This window comes from Letharia lupina, assembly GCF_014066315.1.
Source record: "Letharia lupina isolate WasteWater1 chromosome Unknown contig_14, whole genome shotgun sequence".
Lineage (NCBI taxonomy): Eukaryota > Fungi > Ascomycota > Lecanoromycetes > Lecanorales > Parmeliaceae > Letharia > Letharia lupina.
The window spans coordinates 1,458,978-1,480,350 of record NW_023502983.1 but is presented as its reverse complement, the minus strand read 5'-3'; the positions used below and the strand labels follow the sequence as shown (position 1 = coordinate 1,480,350).

At 49.8% G+C, this 21,373-nt stretch overlaps 7 protein-coding genes across 7 annotated transcripts; 3 read left to right on the top strand and 4 right to left on the bottom strand.

The window, feature by feature from the left end:
* Window positions 1-624: 624 nt before the first annotated feature.
* On the top strand, window positions 625-1,179 carry HO133_002383 (uncharacterized protein; the record flags this gene model as incomplete). The annotated part of the gene is made up of 1 exon (XM_037293309.1): window positions 625-1,179. One exon carries the CDS (start codon window positions 625-627, stop codon window positions 1,177-1,179), a length of 555 nt encoding a protein of 184 aa, XP_037150962.1.
* Window positions 1,180-1,573: 394 nt separating this feature from the next.
* Window positions 1,574-2,393, bottom strand: HO133_002382 (uncharacterized protein; the record flags this gene model as incomplete). Its single annotated transcript, XM_037293308.1, has 4 exons — window positions 1,574-1,644; window positions 1,697-1,805; window positions 1,924-2,175; window positions 2,280-2,393. The coding sequence occupies 4 exons, from the start codon at window positions 2,391-2,393 to the stop codon at window positions 1,574-1,576; spliced, it is 546 nt and encodes a 181-aa protein (XP_037150961.1).
* A 1,036-nt stretch (window positions 2,394-3,429) lies between these two features.
* HO133_002381 (uncharacterized protein) lies at window positions 3,430-5,595 on the bottom strand (the record flags this gene model as incomplete). Its single annotated transcript, XM_037293307.1, has 4 exons — window positions 3,430-4,652; window positions 4,711-4,982; window positions 5,039-5,265; window positions 5,320-5,595. The coding sequence occupies 4 exons, from the start codon at window positions 5,593-5,595 to the stop codon at window positions 3,430-3,432; spliced, it is 1,998 nt and encodes a 665-aa protein (XP_037150960.1).
* Window positions 5,596-5,946: 351 nt separating this feature from the next.
* HO133_002380 (uncharacterized protein) lies at window positions 5,947-7,629 on the top strand (the record flags this gene model as incomplete). The annotated part of the gene is made up of 3 exons (XM_037293306.1): window positions 5,947-6,269; window positions 6,328-7,418; window positions 7,487-7,629. The coding sequence occupies 3 exons, from the start codon at window positions 5,947-5,949 to the stop codon at window positions 7,627-7,629; spliced, it is 1,557 nt and encodes a 518-aa protein (XP_037150959.1).
* Window positions 7,630-8,453: 824 nt separating this feature from the next.
* HO133_002379 (uncharacterized protein) lies at window positions 8,454-12,589 on the bottom strand (the record flags this gene model as incomplete). Its single annotated transcript, XM_037293305.1, has 5 exons — window positions 8,454-9,889; window positions 9,950-11,285; window positions 11,338-11,883; window positions 11,999-12,465; window positions 12,529-12,589. 5 exons carry the CDS (start codon window positions 12,587-12,589, stop codon window positions 8,454-8,456), a joined length of 3,846 nt encoding a protein of 1,281 aa, XP_037150958.1.
* Window positions 12,590-14,407: 1,818 nt separating this feature from the next.
* HO133_002378 (uncharacterized protein) lies at window positions 14,408-17,213 on the bottom strand (the record flags this gene model as incomplete). The annotated part of the gene is made up of 2 exons (XM_037293304.1): window positions 14,408-16,941; window positions 17,006-17,213. The coding sequence occupies 2 exons, from the start codon at window positions 17,211-17,213 to the stop codon at window positions 14,408-14,410; spliced, it is 2,742 nt and encodes a 913-aa protein (XP_037150957.1).
* Window positions 17,214-17,606: 393 nt separating this feature from the next.
* On the top strand, window positions 17,607-18,811 carry HO133_002377 (uncharacterized protein; the record flags this gene model as incomplete). Its single annotated transcript, XM_037293303.1, has 4 exons — window positions 17,607-17,609; window positions 17,843-17,920; window positions 18,035-18,544; window positions 18,611-18,811. The coding sequence occupies 4 exons, from the start codon at window positions 17,607-17,609 to the stop codon at window positions 18,809-18,811; spliced, it is 792 nt and encodes a 263-aa protein (XP_037150956.1).
* Between the last annotated feature and the right edge of the window lie 2,562 nt (window positions 18,812-21,373).

Here is a 21,373-nt window from a genome sequence, read left to right as displayed (position 1 = left end):
CAGCAAGCACATCTTTTCCATCACACGACCCACCCCCTTTCGACCGAGAAAGAAAGAAAGAAAGAGAAGAAAAAAAAGATAGCATATCCCCCTCCCCTCCGAACCCAGTGCGAGAGTTTGAGACGCCGTGGGTCACGATGAAGGAAGGGAGAAGGGAAAAGAGGGAAGCAGAAAAAAAGTGCGACTTTGATTGAGAAGCTTTGAGGCTGGACGGAGCCCGGAGCGGTAGCTTTTGCGATTATTTCAATGGGGGCGCCCGGCCCTTCGGTACGAGTTGCGGTGCCAAGGGGGGGGGGAATAAAGTGCGTTATATTCGTGCAGTGAAAGAGGGAAGGGAGGAAGGAAGGAAGGAAATCTGGTCTTTAACTGTGTGTGTTGTGGATCCATCTTGCTGTTGCTGGTACTCGGCCACCAGGGCACCTTGAGGCTGGGAGAACATCCGTATATCAACCTTTCGACGCCTATCTACCTACCTGCACTTGTTGCTGCGAATACGCACCACCTCATAGCATTGATCCTTGACTGTGTCCCCAACTCCGAACCATTTTCCGTTCTTGAGCAGCGACGAAGCGACAGCAGACTGATTGCGTCTGTGGGGGATTGGAAGTTTTCGAAGTCCGCGCAATGGCGGGACCGACCGATCTGAAGAGATTGTGGAGGAGGTACAGGGAGTACCGGGTGACCAAGAAGCAGAAGTCAAGCCAAGCAAGCTCGGAAAGCTCGAGCCGGGACAGCAAAGAAAGCACGGCGTTGGAGGAAGCAACAATCATGGTCGTTGGCTTGGGATTGGATACAAAGCCGGAAGAAGAGCATATTGAATATGCGCGGGATGACGATCATCGATTCATCAACAACCCACACGGCATCGGCTGCTCCAGAACCTACGAGGTACCTTACGACCTCGCTACCAACTCTCTGCTTTCGACATCGCCAGGATCCATGCGTCCCCGCGTGCCACGAGGGGTCAACGTCGACAAGAGCGACGCGCTGTTTTCGTTTCCTGAGCTGGGAGCTTGGAAGACGGAGAGCATCGACACGGTGAAGGGAAAGAGAAAGGGCAGGATGCCTGGTGATAGCGCAGATGATCGGTACAAGTTCCTGCTCGATGGCCCAGCAACACGGGCAAAGTTTTCCGCGAAGAGCTTTACTATGGTACGCCAGCGGGCTTGGACGTGGTGAGATATGGAGTTTCGACGCACTGGGTTGGTGGTGTGAATGGTGGCTTCAACAAGTAATGATGGTTTTGAGTCTGGCGGTGATTAGGTGACGCCGTATTGGAGCGAGGCGTCTGGCGAATACGGATGATGGGATTCGGTACCTGCTTGTAATCATGAATGGTTAAACTGAAGAATTGAGACCTCTGAGAAGGTCTTTTACCTCGATGCAAGAATTTAGTAGCACTGCTCACTGCGATGGCTGCTCCCTACGTGGGTTTTGTGCCTAGAATCGAGTTCCATGTCGATGCAGTTGACCACGCGGTACATCACTACAGCAAGCTTCCTGTGTCCAATTCCTTGGGGCAGGTCTTAGAGAGGGCGAGAAGCTTTCCCAGTAGCCCCAGGCCTCCTCGAGCTCAGCGTTTCTTCTTTGTCTCCCCCATCCACTCGCGCATAGCATTGGAACTACCATGAGCAGATCGGAACACTACAGCTCAGTCAGCACCATAATTTTTATTCTAGGTAGCCCAAGCACCTACACTGTCTCTCCATCTCATCCAGTCCCCTCAAGAAATCCTGTGCTTCCCCCAATGCTCCTCGCGGATTATGAGCATGGTCTGCAATCTCAGCTGCTCTTTCCTTGAATGTCTGTATCCCACCGCGGCAAGTCAGCCCCAAACAATATTCGCTAACATAATACCCGCACTCGTAGCCTCCCACTCAAACTCCCCCCCGCCCTGGTGGGTCACGGAGTCAATGCACGTACCTCACCCAACACATCCACAATCTCCTCCTCCTCAAACAGTTCCAGCACCCTAGCCGCCAGCTCATAATAATGGCTCGCCAGTTGCCTCAGATCCACAGTCTTCGGTCCCGCTTTCAACGCGGCCAACACCCTTGGCGATATAGAAGCCGGCAAATCGAGCGTACATAATTGTTGAGAAGAGGGGCCGAGACGTTGGACCGCGAGCAGGGTGCTGAGCCAGAGGGGAAGGGAGACGCGGGTGCCGGCTTTGATCTGGGAGTGGAGTGTTAGAGTGGTTAGATAGCTATGCTTTTGGAGTTGAATGGAGAGCTGGAAGGGGGAGAATGGAAGGTTCTGGCGAACGGGGGTGGTAGTACATCTCCACCTGCGTTTTCGTCAAGGTAGCCTAGGCCGGGGATGTCGAGGTCGAAGGTGCAAGGGACTTTTTGGGCATCGGTGAGGATGGCGTCGATGTCGTAGTAGGAGCCCATGCTGTGATCTTTTCAATGGCTGCTCAAGAATGTCAATCTCGATTATCGACCATCAACACGAATGCACTAGCCCTAGCCCTAAAACTAATCGTTTCCACCCCCATTTACACGTTACCCCCATTTGCACGCTCTTAATACCGATAAATCCGACGCAACACCAAAATGCCTACCTTTCACCAAATTTATATGGCAAACTAGCATAATAATGATGGTCTTTTATTTCTATTCAGATTTAAGATCGGAGAACCTAAATCACAGTTTTTTAGGCCTTATCGGTCTACCATATCTTAAAAAAACCGTCACTACCTCTTCTTCTACCTCTTCTACCTCTTCTTCTACTACCTCCTCTTCTACTACCTTCTTACCTCTTTCATCGCTTTCATCTTTTCTATCTTTTCTACCTCTTTCACCTCTTCCACCTCTTCCACCTCTTCCACCTCTTCCACCTCTTTCATCTTTTCCACCTTACTGCGGTAAAGCCTCTGATGAAGCCTCCGATGAAGCCGGTAGAGCCCGCCACTGTGGCGGAGCAGCTCCTCGTCTATCTCGCTGTTATTGCTGTGGTGGAGCGAGATTTAGTGGCATTAGTAGGCCTGATATGGGAGGTGCAGTAGCCTTTTTCTTGACAGGACTTCTACCTCTCTTCGTGTCTTCAAAAATAGCTGGTCCGAGGTGACACCTACTATGCCAGGCTTATAGGCGGCGACTATGGTACCGTAGCATTGGCCATTATGGTAGACTATAGTAGTAGGCCATTTGAATGAGTGGTAGTGGTAGCCATGGTAGTGGTAGCTATCTATGTCGGATTTATCGGATTTAAGAGCGTGCAAATGGGGGTAACGTGCAAATGGGGGTGGAAACGATTACTGTTTATGTCAAATGGGGATGGGAAAGACAGATCATTGCAGTTTGTCCTAACCACGCTTGCAGTATTGGTGCAACACAATGGCACACTGTCACAGTGGATCTACATAGTATTCCATACAACCCCTACTCTGATCAATTAAGTCTAGGTGGGTAGTCGTCTGTCAAAACCTCAGGAATCTCCATACTCGAGGAACAAGACCCAGTCATCATCTTCCTCGTCTTCTCCCGGGTCCAGATTTGGACACCACACGCCTTCATTCTTGATGATGTTGAGACACCACTCAAGACGCCTAACCGTGATCTGGCCATCATTATATACCGACTGAGGGCGTTTCTCTGTAGCTGCCTGCACCGCGTCGAGGTATGACCTGGCGATGAAGGCAGAATCCAATTCAGCATCGCCGTTTGCACTACGGACGGGGTCAAACCACTCAGGTCTCTCCTCAAGGACAGTGTTTTCAGGTCTTTGGTGGTTAACAGATTCCTCTGATGGCTCAGCATAATTTTGTTTCAAGAAGTGAAGCCATCGAAGGTACTTCGGGTCGATTTCGTCTTCTCCCCTTGGGTCAGATCGAGAATAAATCCACAACCCGCATAGCCAGATAGTGAACGCAAAATCGACGCCTCCACGTTCTCGAATCTTTGTGGGGTCACGAGTCCTGATGCCTGCATTCAACACGCCACGTAAGTCTTTCAACAAGCTCTTTGGCGAGTTCGTGAGGATGTGCTCCAGTCGTATTACTCTAGGGTCACTGGCCTCGGACGAGTTTGGAGTAGCGACTGACTTCAAGAACTTACCCATGGAGTCCACGACACTATCAAGGATTCTGAGCTGACTGTCGCGGTATCTTGCCGCATCCACTTGTTTGTTGTTCTGCGGAATTTCAGGCAAGTCCTTTTCATGTTCTCGTATTGCTCTTTGCCCTTTCTGCAGTATCATGATGACGGCACAAATCACATGGAGCTTATTTCGCGAGAAGTCACGATCCGAAAGATGCGTGTTAGACGCTGAGCAGTCATCATCAGCCATGTGTGCTTCCCGAGAATTCTCGACCGCAATCGAGAAGTATTCTAAGAATTGTGGCGAGAATTCGTAGTTTCCATTATCGAGGAGTCGTACCCAGTGGATGTTTTGTTCTAGAATTTCCTCCAGATTGAAGTCTTCTAATAATTCTAGGACCTGGCTTCCACTCCTGACTGGCTCGCTAACCAGCTTTGGTTGAATTTTATCAAATTCCATTGTGCTCTGACTCTGCACTGCGTCCGAGGTTGGCTTGCGGGCCAATCGGCGAGCCTTTGTAGCTTTAATATAAGCTGCAATTGCTGGCGAAAAGCCAAGGCTGTAATGATCAGAGGTATTCTTAGGAAGACTAAAGCCATATCCCATTATGACTATAACATTGTCCGTCAGCAGGGTCTCAAGACGGCGAAAGGGCCAACCGGAACCCACGTTCTTCGTTACTTTTGGGATCATAATTGTTCCACACTTGACATCCACCAGACGTTGACTCGTCTACCCTGAGCGCGCAGACATTTGCATCCCAGATCCAGGAGACTTTGGCAGATGGGTTATGATTCAAAAGGTCTAAGCCTGGGATGAGGACCGGACATCTACCAACGCTGTCACCAGCAACAACGAACTCGCCTTCGTTTCGATTGAACGACGCTGGCCCAGAAAAGCTTCGCGTAGTCATCACGGTGGCCGCCCATAGATAGAGCTCCCTTCTCAAATTAGTATTGTAATCATGAACAAGACGCAAAGACCATTAATCACGGACCAAGTCCACAGACGCTTCTGCTCAGAATCGGACCCATTGGCAAACAGTGACTGCATTGCACTTTCGTATTCTTGCCGCCAAGCCTCTTCCCTTAATTCCTTTGCCTTTCCCAGGTTGGTTCCTCGAAGCCATATCAGGTCGTTGTCATCGTACCACAAAGGAGTGCTGAATGATCGAGGCAGACTGTTGAGGTACGGCCACCACGGGGACTGTTCTTTCAACAAACACTGTTTCATTAGGAACAATCGAGTGGCAATGTGTGGTGTAAACGTAGAATGGACATGTGGGAAATGATGTTGAGTGACACCCAGCCACGATATAGTCAACTCGTGTGGGCAGGAGACAACCATACTGCCTGACAAAAGGACGTGGCCCTGTTTAACACGAACGGAATTGCCATCATCACCAGACGCAATCTCAACAGAAGGATGTAGATAGCCTCCGTTGATAAGAAGCCAGGACTCGAGGTCCTCATCAACAGGACTCGTCTCGATCTTTGCTGTGGAGAAATCACAGTAATCGGAGGCAGTGAGCCAAACTCTGAAATCTGTACCCATGACCCGCCAGCCAACTTATTCGTTTTCCATGACATTCGCTCCCCAAAGCACGTTTGAATACATAGCCATGCCTCGGCAGGCTTCGACAGTCGTCATGAGATAGGACTGATGAATTGCTGGTACAGGATGACGCATCTTCATCATGACTTGTAGAAGCAATTGATAAAGTATCGAAGTTTGCTTGCCAAGGGAGGAGCAATGAATGGACGCTACCAATCATGCCGCCGATATCGTACCTGTAGGGCTGAGAAACAAGCCCACAGAGACGAACTCGCCATTTTCCTTTCCCTTTTTCACTCCTCCTCCAACACATATAATGAATTGAATTTGAGCAAAGAGAATCATTCCAACATGCTTTCTATAACCGCCATAGTCGCCCTCTGTATCGTTCCCTATGTAATCTACAAGTACATCATCTACCCCGCCTTCATCTCCCCCCTCTCCAAAATCCCCAACGCACATTCCTCCTCCCCCTTCTCACCCCTCTGGATCCTCATAAAACGATTTCGAGACGAAGAAAACCGCAGCATCCACGCCGCCCACGTCAAACATGGCGACATTGTCCGACTCGGGCCTAATGAAATCAGCGTTAACTGCGTGGACGATGGCATCCGCACGATCTATAGTGGTGGGTTTGAGAAATGGCGGTGGTATAACCAATTCGATAACTTTGGGTAACAAAAATCTCTCCCCGTAATTCAATTAGAACTGTCCTTGCTGAGCTCCTCAAAGCGTCCCATGTATGTTCTCCACCGCCGAAAGCAAACCGCACTCCCATCGCAGACGTGTAATCGCCAACGTGTACTCGAAATCCTACCTTCAATCCTCACCAGAGATGCACAAGATTTCCCAAACAATGATCTTCTCCCGCATCTTACCAGTCCTGGAGTCCGCTGCCATCGAACAGAAACCCGTCGAAGTGCTCGACTTGAGCCATGCAAGCACCATGGACTTCATCACCGCCTTCATGTTCGGCCTACAGAACGGATCCAACCTGACGCAAGACGTCTCTGCCAGAACAGAATTTCTCGATACCTATCGAAGACGGCGCCCCTACCGTTTCTGGTCCAGCGAGCTGCCGGGCTTGAAATCTGTATTGAACAAATTGGGCCCCATCATAGAGCCCAAATTCGTGCAAGAAGCCACCAATTATATCGAAAACTGGACTCTCACTTTTACAAAAGCAGCTGAGAAATCCAGCACAACCAAAATCCCGGACGAGGAGAACATTCCAACCACGACCCCAGTAGTATACAACCAAGTGCACCAATCCACCCTCAAGAGCCCATTCCCCTACCCGCAAGAACTGCAAATTGCCACTGAGCTCCAGGACCACTTGGCCGCCGGGCACGAAACGAGCGGGATAACGCTGTGCTACCTATTCCACGAACTCTCAATGCAGCCCAAGCTTCAGGAGCAACTCCGAGAGGAATTCCTAACCCTCTCTCCCACCTTGGAATACCCTTCATCCGTCTCAACTCCCGAACTGCCTTCGCCACAAAGCCTGGACGCCCTCCCTCTCCTCCACGCCTGCCTCATGGAAACCCTACGCATCCACGCTGCAATACCCGGCCCGGAACCACGCATCACGCCCTCCAAACCCACCTCGCTAGCCGGCTCCCCACCCTTACCCCCCGGCGTGCGCGTCAGTTCGCAACCCTACACGCTCCACCGCCGCGCGGACGTCTTCCCGGACCCGGAAGCCTGGAAGCCCGAACGCTGGCTCGAAGCCAGCGAGGAGCAGAAGGCGGAGATGGGACGGTGGTTCTGGGCGTTCGGGAGTGGGGGGAGGATGTGCATCGGGAGCAATTTCGCTATGCAAGGTATGATCCTCTCCAGACGCGCGACGTGCGGGAGAGATAAGAGGATTCCGGTGCTGACGTTTGAGCAGAGATGAAACTGATAACGGCTGCCATCTATACGAATTACAGGACGCACATCATTGATGACGAGGGCATCGAGCAAGTAGATGCGTACACCGCTCATCCGAGAGCTAACCAGCTGATTTTGGGATTTGAGCGCGTGGAGAAGTAGCTTCTGCAGCTATCTTGGTCTTGCCTGGGGCAGATGCATCGGACGAATTTCACGACGTGGACGAAATCACGCTGTTCTGTTTCATATAAATACTTTGGATTGAAATGAGAATGGAGAAATGCTATCATCTGCACATCGCTATGCTCTCCGCTGTACATTTTCGCATGCGACATAGTACCATTCATAGACGTCATGGCATCGTTCAAACACCTTACTCCTCTCATAAACAATAAAAACGCCTTCCTTTATCCATCCTCCGACATGACAAGACCTCCCTCTCATAGCCCATTCTCCCTGCCTCAAAACCATGACACCGTTATGTTGTAGACCTGGACCGAGCTTCTGACCCGAGCGTAAATAAACGACGAGATCTAGAATGTTTGCGGTATGCAAGATGTATGCATAAGGCGTCGTAGAGTGAAGAAGGGAGCATGACTCAGATACAAGGAGCGTGAAGATCATGGAGTGCTCCGAGGGATGAGTTGAACGGGTATGCCGCCCTCGCCGTTGGGATATCATTAACCGATGCGCCGGTGCACCAATACTATGATAATGGCAAGAGGCCGACGATAGTTGCTAATAGAGACGAAATGTGGTAGTGCTGAGGCCTGAATGTATGCCTGAGCGCCACATGAACGCCGAAAGAAAAGTTGATGTTCAGCCAGTCGATGTAAGCTGGGACCACCAGGTGGAATGCTGACAGGGTGATAGCATTGCATCGTACATCCGCCACGGGGAGTGTATTAGCAGGCGCATGAAGCGGGGTTGGATCGAACTAGTGTTCTAGAACCGTTCTCATAGTGAAGGCTTGTACAAGAAGAGTCTCAATTCTGTTGCCATTGCAACTCGAAGTCAGGTGCGGGACCTTCAAGGATCTGTCGTTCGTTCTGGGTAGCCCAATCTTCAATAGCGAGATGGACATCTTCGTCGGTCTCGATTCTAACCATATCGCCATCCGAGTCTTCATATCGCAGCCGAGCAGTTTTCTTGGCGATGGATGCTGCTGTTACCTTAGCCATCTTCGAATCGATTCGGTCGGTCAGGGAGCGGTGTTTGATGAATGTAGGAACGACGATGGTCACATGGCTTGGTTCTGGATCGAACCTGACCCTGACTTTCAACTGATTCGGATAGTCCATGATACTGTTGGCCGACGAAGAAGTCTCGGTATTTTGAGGAGTGAGCTGGGTCGGCTCTTCAGCATAGTGGCCATGATGATAGTCACGGGTTTCGCTCTCGAAGCTCTGCTGCAGTCTCTGTCCTTGACGATCATAGCCGATTGGTTCTTGATACTGTCGATGAGCTCGATCCCGGTGTACCGAAGGGGACTGGGTTGCACTTCGAATGGGCAACTGGCTTTCGACTGGTGAGCTTGTTTGGCTCCGATTGAGGGGAGCTCGACCTTGGACCATATGCGAGGGAATTGGAGGCATTGGAACGTTTTCCGCTTGAGTTGGAAGGTGGCTAGCACCTTGACGTCTGGCTCCAGGGGCATTCAGATTGTGAATGTCAGGAGTACTAGCGGAGCGAAGACGGCTCTGCTGAGGGTTTTGGGATGCTGCCATGACAGGCAAGGATGGCCGGGTGACTGTTCGACCGTTAACAACATAGCTGTTCGGTGGAGCCGGTCCCTCTCGAGAAGGTGCGCGACCCATCGCTGGAGCTGTACGATGCTTATTTTCTTCGTGCGGCCAATGACCAGCAACTGTTTGTTGGCGAGTGAACTGAGAAAAGCTTTGCTGAGAGGTTGAGCGTGTGGATGTTGGTGAGTCATTGGTTGGCGAAAAGTAAGAGTTTCCTGGGAATTCCCCTGGTGAAGCAGCTGTACCAGGGGGAACGTTTGTATTCAGGCTCAAGGGAGGCGCATACATCCCGTTGCCATGCTCTGCGAGTGGAAATTTAGGAGGAGCCATGCGAGTGGGTCCGGCTATTGAGCGCAGACTATTGCTTGATGGATTCCGACTCACGGTGAAGGAAGATTGGGTGGGGCCAACGATTTGACTGATAATCTCCTCCTCTTCCATATCCTCATCCTCTTGATATGGGTTCTTAGAAAGCACTTGGTCTTTCATATAGTTAAACTCTGTTGCTGAAGTGCCAGTTTGACCGGAATTCCTTGCCTGGTCACAAAGACTCTTCTTCTGTGCCTGCACTGTGTCCCGCCACTTGATCATTTGCGCCTCATCGGGGAACCGAATGACAAAGTTTTCAACACCAGGATCGCCTTTCCAGAAGATTTGGAGAGTATATTGACCTTGATCTACATTAGTGTCAGCGGTTGTTATTTCAAAGAAAACATTTTCTCTTGTACTATGCTTACTCAAGGTCACAACGTCCGTGACATTCTGCATGAATATCCGACCTTTCAACTGAAGCTTTAGCTTTCCCTTCCTGTCGACCAAAGGTTGCTTTCCTGCCAGCATTTTATTCTTGGGCTTGTTCGGGTTGATTTCTTTGCAACATAGCAGGATGCGTTCGAAGAGGTAGACTTTGTACTGTTCACGCACGAGCGATTCAATCGCCAAATCGTCAGCAACTTGTTTCTCTAAATCTGACATCGGCTTAATTCCCAACACGGGTTCAGCAGTAGCAGTAGCAGTAGCAGCAGCAGCACGAGCAGCTAGAGATAAGATTGGGTCTGGCAATTGCGAGTTGGAAAACAAGAAAAGCGTTGTGTTCTTAAAAGCGCCATCGAGCTTGTACAAGTGCCTTGCTTCACGTATGGACTTAAGCAGCAGAAATTGCAGAGGGGTAAGTGCTTTGGGGGGATAAGCCTTGGAGGCCTTTGTGTGGAAAGGTGTGTTATGAGACCAGTCCATGATTCTCCGATATGCGTCGTCCGTTGAGGACTCCGAGGTTGGAGCTCTGTTCATGCCTTCTGATGTGGCAAGCTCAGGCTCTGTACCAATCTTTAAAATCTGGAGAGCGTTTTGAAAAATTTCAATTGCCTGCTCCTCAGGGGGTTTCGTCTTCATGGGAGGCTCGGCGTCGGAGCTGATTCTAGAAGGCGGTGTTCCAAGCATCCCACGGGTGGGACCTTTACGACGCTTGAAATGAAAGCGAAACGGGCTCCACGAAGGGGGCTCCACGGGTATCTGGGAAGGTGCTTGGGAAAGTATTTGGGGACATGCAGGGGGTGTCTTTCTGCGCAAAAGGAACATGGATCTCCTCGGAGGGGTCTTCGGCGTCACGGGAACAGGACGATGTTCCTCGACCGAATGCTCAGGGACACTTGCAAGGTCGCTGACATGTTTCCCACGCGGGTTGCGGTTCAAAAATTGCAATGCGGACGTCCATGACCGTGGGCGTGGGGGCTTTGAGGTTCCACGATGCAGGGAGCGCATAAACAGGGAGAAAACCATTGCTCGCGTGACTGGATCCAGGGAATCGAATATGACACTAACCTCGCGCTCCACCACTTTCGCGCCCTCTCCCTTCAAAACCGTGTAATTGCCGAAATGTAGGAGTTCGCCGAAATGATTAATCTTGTGGCCTTTCCAGTCTTCAACCCTACTCTGCAACTCGTTGACAGCGGCAGCATGGTGTTCCTTTTGGACAGCCTCGTCCGCTCGGGTCATAATGGATCTGGCTGCTGCTTCACCTTCTTCGAGATCCTCTTGTTTTTCAAGGTCGAGGCCGCCTTTTGTGCGCAATTCCTATGCAACATTTAGTACAATATCCTGACTTCAAAGCGATGGGTGATGGTACAGCGAGCAACAAGGGGTACTTCGATAGGCGCTGGAAAGGTTTGATTAGGAAACTGAGGAGCACTGATGGTGTCTCAACGATGCCCCTCAACTCGTTTGATAGATCAGCTTTCTTGAGCTTTGGCCATACGCTGAGTACGGTCTCATTGCAACGATTTTGATTGGCGATAAATGGTTCGTACACTCGGAATGATTCTCTGTAGTAGGAGAACAGTTTGCCCCAGTTCTGTTCGCTCTCAGACAAGCGGTTTTGTTGTTCAATTCTGACCAAGAATCTTCTCTGGAAATCCAGTAATTGATTGAGGTTCAAAAATATGTCGTGAATTGCATCACCTGCGATGCCGCCAGTGACTTGTCTCTTAAACTCTTGAAGTATTTCAAGATGTTGGATATAATTGCGTTCAGTCATGAGGAGCTCTTCGATGACATGCGCTTTGTAAGAGGTAGGAGCGGATTCCGCAACTGCAGCCTTGGTGGGTTGTTCGTTGTGCCGCAAAAACCCCCGTGTATCCAGGATGTCCAAGACCCTGTTCACAAGCTTCGTCACCTGAAGATGATGTCAGTGATCAGTCTCCAACCGTAGACACCAATTACAATTCTCCTTCATCAAAAAAGCGTTGGTTTGCAGACGGCAACTGAACGAAAGGAATATCAAAACTCACCTTCACAAATCCAGTGGTATCTTCCCCAAATAAGTCAGTGATGAGAAAGCACTCGTGGGGAGGGATCTTGAGATCTGTCATGCAAGCTTGCAGGAATTTGAACGTCGTTGCTTTTCCGACCTTATCTTCGCGAATTTTTGTTGCATCAAATTTGAGTGGTCTTTCTGGCGATGACGCGTTGTATATAGTCATGAGCGGATAGCCACGCCTCAAACAATTCCACATCAAGGTGACTGGATCTTTTGGCTCATCGGCCGAATCCTCTTCTTCTTCCTCCATCTCTATTATGTGATCTTCGAATCCAGGGACATCTCCTAGCCGCTGCCGCAGACCCGTGCAGATTTGATACAACGAGCTGTTAGCGCCAGCTTTGATATTCATGATATTCGAGCCCATTTTAGGAAACACGTCTGGGGGAGGTGGCGAGAAGGTTGAGGGTACTGCGGCAGGGAAAAGGCCTCTCTGATCTGAATTGAAGTCAGTATCTGTTGTAAAGCGAGAGTTCCACAGGGTATTGTGAGATGGCATACCAGAAGACGCAGAAAGCGTCGAGCTTCCGTTCATGTGTCCCCGCGCCTGTAATGAGGCCATGTTGTTTTGAACCAAGGGATTCTGAGCGAGCGCTGTTGCCAGCATGCCGCGTGTTGCTCTGTTTAGTCTTCGATTGCTCAAGTCCCAAAGAGCGATACGCCGATAGAGTCGGAGTGCTTTATCCCTTCAGAGTCTGCGCGAAGTGCATATTTCTCTATTGAGAACCCTGGCGGAGAAAGGGATCTGGCGAGGGAAGTGTGTGATGGGACGCTGAAGAAGTATGGTAAGCAAGAATTATGCTGAACGGATTGGCAGAAAATCTGGGCAAATGGCTTACTTTGAGGCTCGAGTCACTGCTGGCAAGGGGGAGTGATCTGAGGTCCCTCAGCAAAGCTTCCAAGGAATGCAGGGAGTCACAGTACCTTGCGGAATGGTCTATCAATGACTTCGACTTGCTTCTGTGGTACTGGGCTGGTAAAGAATGCAGAGGGCCACTATGCAGCAACTTTGACCTGCTCGGTGAATGTGCGTCGGAATCTTGAGGAGTCGGCTTGGGTTCAGCGGGGTGTAGAAGCCATGCTGTCCTGCTCAAGAGTAGAATATTTACGCTCGAAGATTCACAATCATGGACAGAGTCTGCCGAAGTGAGAGGGTTAGGGTGTGTGTTTGAGGTGAGTGTTTGGGCTCAATGCACCAGTGGGGTTGGCTTGAAGTTCCACCTTTTTCACTGCCAAGCCGCTAAACGATGTTGGGAATGGTGCATTGTTGGACAGCAGAAATCTGGACCTCCAAAATTGGTGGCACGAGTGGCGGACTTCCCAGTGAAGATCAGACCTCCACCGGCTGGTGGGACACCCCATATCATATCTCATATCCATGGCACCTGACAGGATTTAAGATGATACCTCCAGACCTGACCGGCGTATTTTATATGCTGCTATTTGCTGACCTTCTGATGCCTTAAATCTTCCTTGCCCCTGACCTCTGAGACGAGGGCGCTCAACCGTTGACCGTGCCGTGATTGAAATGAGCAAGAAGCTGGGAGTTCTTCAAGCTATAACATCGGCCTGAAATTCACGTGGACTGTGGTTTGAGCGTCTCCGATGGACATCAAGGCGGAAAGTCAAGATCTGGGACTCGACAGACAATGCAGGCCTGAGCTTGGGCCTTGGTTGAAGTGGGCAACATAACCCAGAGTGTATCAGGGGCGACCAGAGAAGCCTGAAATAGGGAAACCAAGTCGGACAGGAATCCAATCTTATATTATGACGCCGAGAAAGCTGTGGACATATGCAGAGAGCTGCGGTGGCTGCACCATGGTGTCGAGGGCCACAGAGAGCATGTTCAACTGCCGTAGAGAAATTTGAGCCTTCTTGAATTCCTTTTCGTAGTGCAGTGGTTCTTGCAGGATAGGTACAGCTGCGTCTCTCCAAGGTCTTTAGAGCGGAACACGTTTGTACATGTCATGACTGTCTTGCATGAAGGCTAGCAAGCATAGCCGGCAAAAAGGATGCCTCGCAAAGAAATGGAAAGCATGTGGTAACTATGCGGAGAACGCTAGTTGTATACAGGAGCTTTTAATGCTCCTTGAACTGACAAGGATCTGTTTCATCGGGCAGTGACGGGCAGTGACGAGCGGAGACGAAGCTTCCAACATGGATTGCTGAGCACATTAAGTGAATAGTATATACATCGCAAATATCTCACAGGCATTAGATAGACAAAAGCTCTCCTTGGGATATCAGATTGTAGCTGCAGAGAAAATGCTTGAACCTTCCAAAGCACCCTTGACCGCTTTGATTCTACCTACTTGCTCCCGCTCAGCTGCCCACGGTGGATTGCCCAAGCCGCAGAATAAGATCCCAAATTCCAGAATCATCATTGAGGAGCAGCAAAGAATCTACTGCTCTCAATAATTTGCTCATCTCCATTCGCAAAATCCCACCCAACGATTTTCGGATCCTGAGAGCAACAAATAATCCTTCTAGCATCGAATTGCAGCTTGAAAACTCTAGCATTAGGTTGCCCAACTTGTGCAGCATTTGGGATTGGTGGGCCAGGCCGTGGCACGTGATGGGGATGGAGCGGTGGAGGTGCTGATGCTGGTAGAGTGGGTGCAGGATTCGGCGCATTTCCTGCTTGACCAGCATTCTGAGGAGCATTCAATGGTCCCCCAGCGGAAAGACCAGGTATGTTAGCCTGCTGCTGAGCTCGCAAAAGCCGCCGTGCGTAAGCACTGTTGGTCCAAGGGGTTTGCGTCGGGTTCTGGGGCTGATTCGGGTTCGGAGGCTGTTGGTGAGTGGACGAACCTTGTTGTGAAGTTGCAGCAGCAGCTTGCACGATTTGTTGAGCTATCTGATGCGCCGGGAGAGGACCTTGGACACCGGCGGCCTGAAGAGGATGCTGTCGTGGTGGCGCTTGATGAGTTTGAGAGTTTGGTGCATGATTTGGGAGATGGAGTGGATTTGATGGTGCCTGCGCTTGTGCTTGAGCTTGGACGTCCGATCGAGGAATGAGTGGAGGGCCGGCAGCTCGAAGTGCGTCGTCTTGACGTAGCCTCTGCCCAATCACCCATTCATCATCATCTGTCTTCTTCCATATGATGATAGTCTCATCGTAGGAACCCGATACTATACGGCCCCATCGACTTCCGCCACCGCTCGGAGGTATCTTTGCTCCAACACTCTTGATATCTTTAGGCTTCCGTGATCCAGGATTTCCTTGACGTCGCCGCTCAGAGCTAGGAGGAATCAATCCCGCAATACTGGCTGCCTGCCACTGGCGTTGGACTTCCATCGCTTCGGATTCGAGCCTTTCCCTCCCTCCAGGGTGGTCCGCGAATGCCGCTTGAATCGTACGTACAAGCCTCGTGTGGCCATCTAGACGAGCGACTTCGGTCTTGGAGGCTGGATCCCAAATCCGAATCGTGTTGTCGCTGCTCCCACTTACGATCCTTTTCCCATCGTACTGGACGCAAGCTATTCCTTTCGCGTGGGCTTCGACCTTCGCGGAACATTCTCCACTGTGTATGTTCCAGACTCTGAGATTACGGTCTCCAGATGCTGAAACTAATTGGTCCCTGTAAATTTGAATGGCGTTGACAGCAGCTCCATGAAGATCAAGCGTCATCAGGTGAGTATAAGGTTCAAGCAGATGATTTTGAAAATCCACATCGGGTCGTCCATTGCGCAGTGTGCTCGCAATAGCGTTCATGTCAAGGATATAGGAAGGGCAGTGGCCACCACCTGGAGCTCCTTTGACCGGGTAGTCTTTATCCCCAGGCCGTAGCTCCTGTCGATTCCATATCTTGATAGTCTTGTCCTTCGAACATGTCACAAGAAATCGCTTGTCGAACTTCAAATTCAACACCGACTCTCTGTGAGCATTAGTGAGTTGCTTTATCATTTCGCCCGTCGAGAAACGCCAAAGAATGACGTGCGTATCACTACTGCCAGAGATTATGATGTCCTCTTCCTTTCGGTCATCAAACTGCAAGCACAGGACCGAGCCAGTATGGCCTTCTAGCGGCTTCCTGATAAGACGCTGTGCATCTATGTCCCAGATCCGCAGCGTGCGGTCACGACTTCCACTCACTAAATGCTTCCCGTAATATTGTATCGTGTAAACGCACTCGGTGTGAGCATCCTCTGGGTGATCCCGATGAGGTAGCTGAAAACTTTGGAATTGCCCATTGTTCCAATTATCTTCAAGCTTCCGCTTTTGCTTGAAGACGTGATGATAATTCAGACGTGATTGGCCTGGAGAAGCATATAACATAAGAGATTGCGCGAGATGATGTTTTCCAGGAATTGAGTTTTTCTGACCCTCTATCGTTTCAGGCGCTTCCTTCTTGATTTCATTCCAAGGCTGTTTTCCCTGTGCCTTTGAGGGATCCACCTGCCCAAAGGCCTCGGCCGGCTCAATACGAGACCGTTCAGGGGACGCCGAACCGACGTCCACCATCTCGGCATCATCTCCAGGCTCCTGATTGACCTGACCGTTGTCCTGTTGAGTATTCTGAGAAGTTTGGCGTGTTGGTCGGGAAACCCTAGGCAGAGCTTTATACAGTTTTTGCGCGCTTTTTTCCTCGGTCCTTGTAGTCGGCGAACGTGACCCCACTGCCCTCTGGTTATAATTGTTTTCAAAGTGCTCAATCTCATCCATTCTCAAGCCCCACCCTTCAGTCTTGAACTTGTGCTTCCAGAGTCCACTATCGAGCACTCTTTCTCTCCAGGCTCGAGAAACCCTAGATGCTTCCAGCAACAATGGGGGATCTAGGCAAGCAAAGATCTGCGACATGATCTCCGCAGGAAAGATGGTGATCGGATCTTTGTGGAAGAGGGGCCATAACCGATCAACGACGGAGGCTATGGAGGAGACTCTGAGGGTACGTAGCATGTTATAAACAAATTCTACGCATGTTAGTAAGGTCTGCTATAAGCCGTAACATTGTTGGGAAAAGCTGGTATTGCTTACCACTCTTCTCCCCTTCGCTGAGAGCCATCACAGCGTCAAAAGCTGTCTGTGTTGGCAGCATATCGTCTCCTTCTGGCTCCATTCTCATTGGGGAATCAGGGTCATCTTGACTTCTTGTATCCTCGGAGTAGCCTTCATCAACTTTGTAGGAGGAATCCATCTTAGTAGAGACCATAGGAGGGTAGGCTCGCGTTCGATAGCCTTCCATCGCGATTGAGATAGTCTCAGGCTACTGTAGGAATGACTCAAGTCCTCACGGCGACTTTACGTTTAATGTTCGATGAAGACTGCAGCCGTCCTTCTTTCGTAGGATTGAGTATCATTATTTCTTGGCGCTCACTCTGTGCGTAACAACGCAAATAGACCGACGCGTCGAGAATTGAACTAGGAGAGCCATGAGAAGGTATGCGGTCTGGCTCTCGAACGTTGTTTGGTTTCTCCAAGCCCCAGCCCTTGGGCGTTTACTGGGGACCTGTAAGGCTGACGCCATATCCGCTAGTGGTCGCTTAGCTAGCGCTCCCACCAAGGAACATCTAGTCGAACACCTAAAAGTAATCTACGCAGCAAATCTTCACGCTCACTATTAACGATATCGACAATCATGGTAAGCTTAGCACCATTTCTCGGCTCAATTAGTATCATGAATGCTACATATTCTTGATCCAATGAGACCTTCCGCCACCTGCTGGAAGCTCTCTCGAGCGACCCAGCACTGGTGAAGAACAAAAGGCTTGAGCCGTGAGCTTGCAGCAATGCAGCTCGTGGTCTCTCTAGAGTTCAGAGAAGATCTTACTTGGTGAACACGATTCGCTGATGATCTTCTTTTCTCAATGACAGCCTCCCAAGCAAGGCAAGAAAGCCACTCCGGCGCCTTTCCCCCAGAGTAAGGCGGGGGCTACTAAGAAGACCGCGAAGGTGAGTTGCTTCCTCCTCCCGCCTAAATTTTCCCTCCTTCCGATATCTGGTCCCATCCGCATTACGAAGATCAGAGAGTCTCTAGAATACTAACCGTCTGCCTTGAATGTGTAGAATCCCCTCATCGAAAAGCGTCCTCGCAACTTCGGCATAGGCCAAGACATCCAACCGCGCCGCAACCTCTCGCGCATGGTAAAGTGGCCCGAGTACGTCCGCCTACAACGCCAAAAGAAGATCCTCAACCTCCGTCTCAAAGTCCCTCCTGCGATCGCGCAGTTCTCCAACGTGCTCGACCGTAACACCGCCGCCCAAACCTTCAAGCTCCTCAACAAATACAAGCCAGAAACCAAAGCCGAGAAGAAGGAACGATTACTCAAGGAAGCTACGGCTGTCACCGAGGGTAAGAAGAAGGAGGATGTTAGCAAGAAGCCTTATGCTGTGAAGTACGGGCTCAACCATGTGGTGGGATTAATTGAGAACAAGAAGGCGAGCTTGGTGCTCATTCCTAACGACGTGGATCCGATCGAGCTGGTCATCTTCTTGCCAGCACTGTGCAGGAAGATGGGTGTGCCGTATGCTATTGTCAAGGGCAAAGCCAGGTTGGGCGTTGTTGTGCACAAGAAGGTATGTCACCACTTTGTGCTCCTATTCGCAGTCTACTCAATATTTATGATTCTGACCGTAAACCAGACCGCAGCTGTACTCGCCCTCACGGAAGTCCGCTCAGAAGACAAGTCCGAGCTTTCGAAGCTCGTCTCGACCATCAAGGAAGGCTACTCAGACAAGTACGAGGAAGCGAAGCGTCACTGGGGCGGAGGTATCATGGGCCAGAAAGCTATCGCCAGGACGGAGAAGAAGCGTAAGGCTTTGGAAAGCGCTATCAGGATCTAGAATAGAACCCTGCTAGATTCAAGCTTGCAAATGAAGTGTTTAGCTAGGCGTTCTTGAGTTTGAATGTGAAATTCACATTCATATTCAAGTTCAAATTCATAACGGCAACCCAAGCCAGACTCTCTTCAGCTCCGCTTCTCACTTGACAAAACATCGAACAATCAATTCCAAGCATACACTAAAGAATCGATATGCGACATTCAACGATGCAAATCAGCACTGCAGAGATCGCAGTATTCGCCCACTGTGAAAAGTCTGGCTGGACGACATTGCCTACGAGACAATAAGTGTCGACCAGCTCTCCAATACTTACCTGTACTAGGGTCTCATTCTACATTACCACAGCCACAGCGGCCTCCAACTCCTAGCATGCAAACCACATACTCGAACATTCATAGAATGCGAGCCAAGCACGCGTGCTCATCTGGGGCTAACGGATTGTAAAATCTCTGCACGCTGTTGTCCCATACTGTGGGGAGAAAAGAAGACAGGAATCTACCCCCAGCTTATTGTGATGCTCACCCGAGGATACCGCTTTTGAGGAGTGGGCTAGGTAACAGAGGGTGATGTAGCACCTTAGGTGTAGGCCTACTACGTGATCGTAACAGTCCTGGGCTTCGACGTCTGTGGATTTGGCGTACCCAACATACGTCACTGAGGCAATTCCTCATCAATCATGGGTGTCTTCTACATGTAGTCATACGGAGAAAGCGGCGGCTTCAAAAGTTGCGAAGCAAAACGAGGTCAGAGAGGGAGAATCCTGTTCTCTTCCCCTTAATCACGCAGTTTGATCTTCAAAATCTTCGCACAAGTCTAACGAAACACAGCCTCGCTAGAAACGCTTTGCAAAGGCGGTCGCTGGTCCTTGTTTCCTACTGAGGATTTAGTATCTTGTGGAGCCTCACTTTCCTACCCTCTATCAAAGTTGATTCACTATCATCGGTTATCTACTAAACAGCAATCACCCGCCTATTGTGTGATCTACATACAAGATGTACTTAGATCCAGTCGCTCTCAGCCTGGACGGAACACCTACAGCACAACGCAACAGCACTGACGTCTCTCGTATCATTGCCACTCTTGTTCTCAAAACATTCGCCCTCCCTATAGCTGTCATGGCCGCTTATGGTCATCTGGGTACCCTACAAGGCCTGTCTGAAAATTGGAGAACGGCACTGCCTCGAAAGATTATGTTGTTCGTCTTGCCTGGCGCAACTAGTGCAGGAGACTTCCTTCAAAATTACTCTTGCGTTTATTTCGCTTTCCACTGAAGCGTGACTGTGCTTTCGCTACTTAGTATCGGCAGCCGGGTATGGTATCCAAGTCCAAACGAAAACAGTCATAAGCTTCCGATGGTAATTACAAACTGGGCATCAAGTCAATATTGGTTCAGTCATCTTCCAAGTGACCTGTTTCTTACTCCACGTACTGTGTTTGGCCTTATATGAACTACTACTGTCTGGGCAATGCTTCAATTTGTATGCCTCTGCTCAGAGTTCTCGCGATCCTTATTGGTACTCTACAACTGTATCAGAGCTGAAAATCTTCGTCGCTATTACAATCTATATTGGAATCTTTCACTTTCCTACTATTCATGATTACTGGGGGACTGATGGAATTGCCCCTGTGGCAAGGCCAAATCCCACCCCTATCTCTACACTACCAAAGGCACTACGAGGTAATCATGATTGGTAAGACTTAAAGGTCATTCGGGCGTGCCTTATGTGTCGTAAGGACATTCAAAATCGAGGTTTTAGGCGAGAGATTAGTGGGGATAATGCTCCCAAGACACGCGGGGGATGTAAAGTATGTCAGGTCTTTTTTATGTCGCAAGGGGATTGCGCAAGACGATTTCATGAAAGGGATAATGCATTGGACTCTATATAATAGATCTAGACTACATTTATTGAATTATATGAATGTGGTGGGGTAGTAATCGAAATAATGGTGCGGAGAAAACAATTTGTTGCCTCTCGGCGTTTATCGGATAGTATCCAAGTCCAAACGAAAACAGTCATGTCCGATGGTATTACAACTGGGATCGTCAATATTGGTTTCTTTCCATCTGACTCACTGAGTTACACACCGCTGCCTTGGTCATGGGACAGGCTTTTACTCAATAGTGGCCAGCTCATCAACCTTACTGTTGTCCTAGCACAGGCTATTGCTAGTCTAGTACTCGTTATCCGGCGCCAGCGTCTTGATGCGGTATTGGTACTTGACTCGATTAACGGTCTTTATGCAATCATTGGGATCCTATCCGTCTGCTACACCTTCGTCCTCCTGGCGTGTGATGGTAAATTGGAAATCCGTGGTAATGGCATATTACTTTCAACCTGGACTGACCCTCGCAAAGTCACGATCACGATTTTGGATAAAATACCCGAATTACTTACAAACCCAAGTTCTTGGTCTTCTTTGATTTTTGAACAACTCGTCTGAGCGATGTGGCCCACTAAGTACATGCAGGGGCAAGTCCTCTTAGAAAAAAGATCAGCTCGACGCATTGCTCTACTCATGGGGGATTCGATTTCGAAATCCGTACCGGTAGTGCTTAGTCTC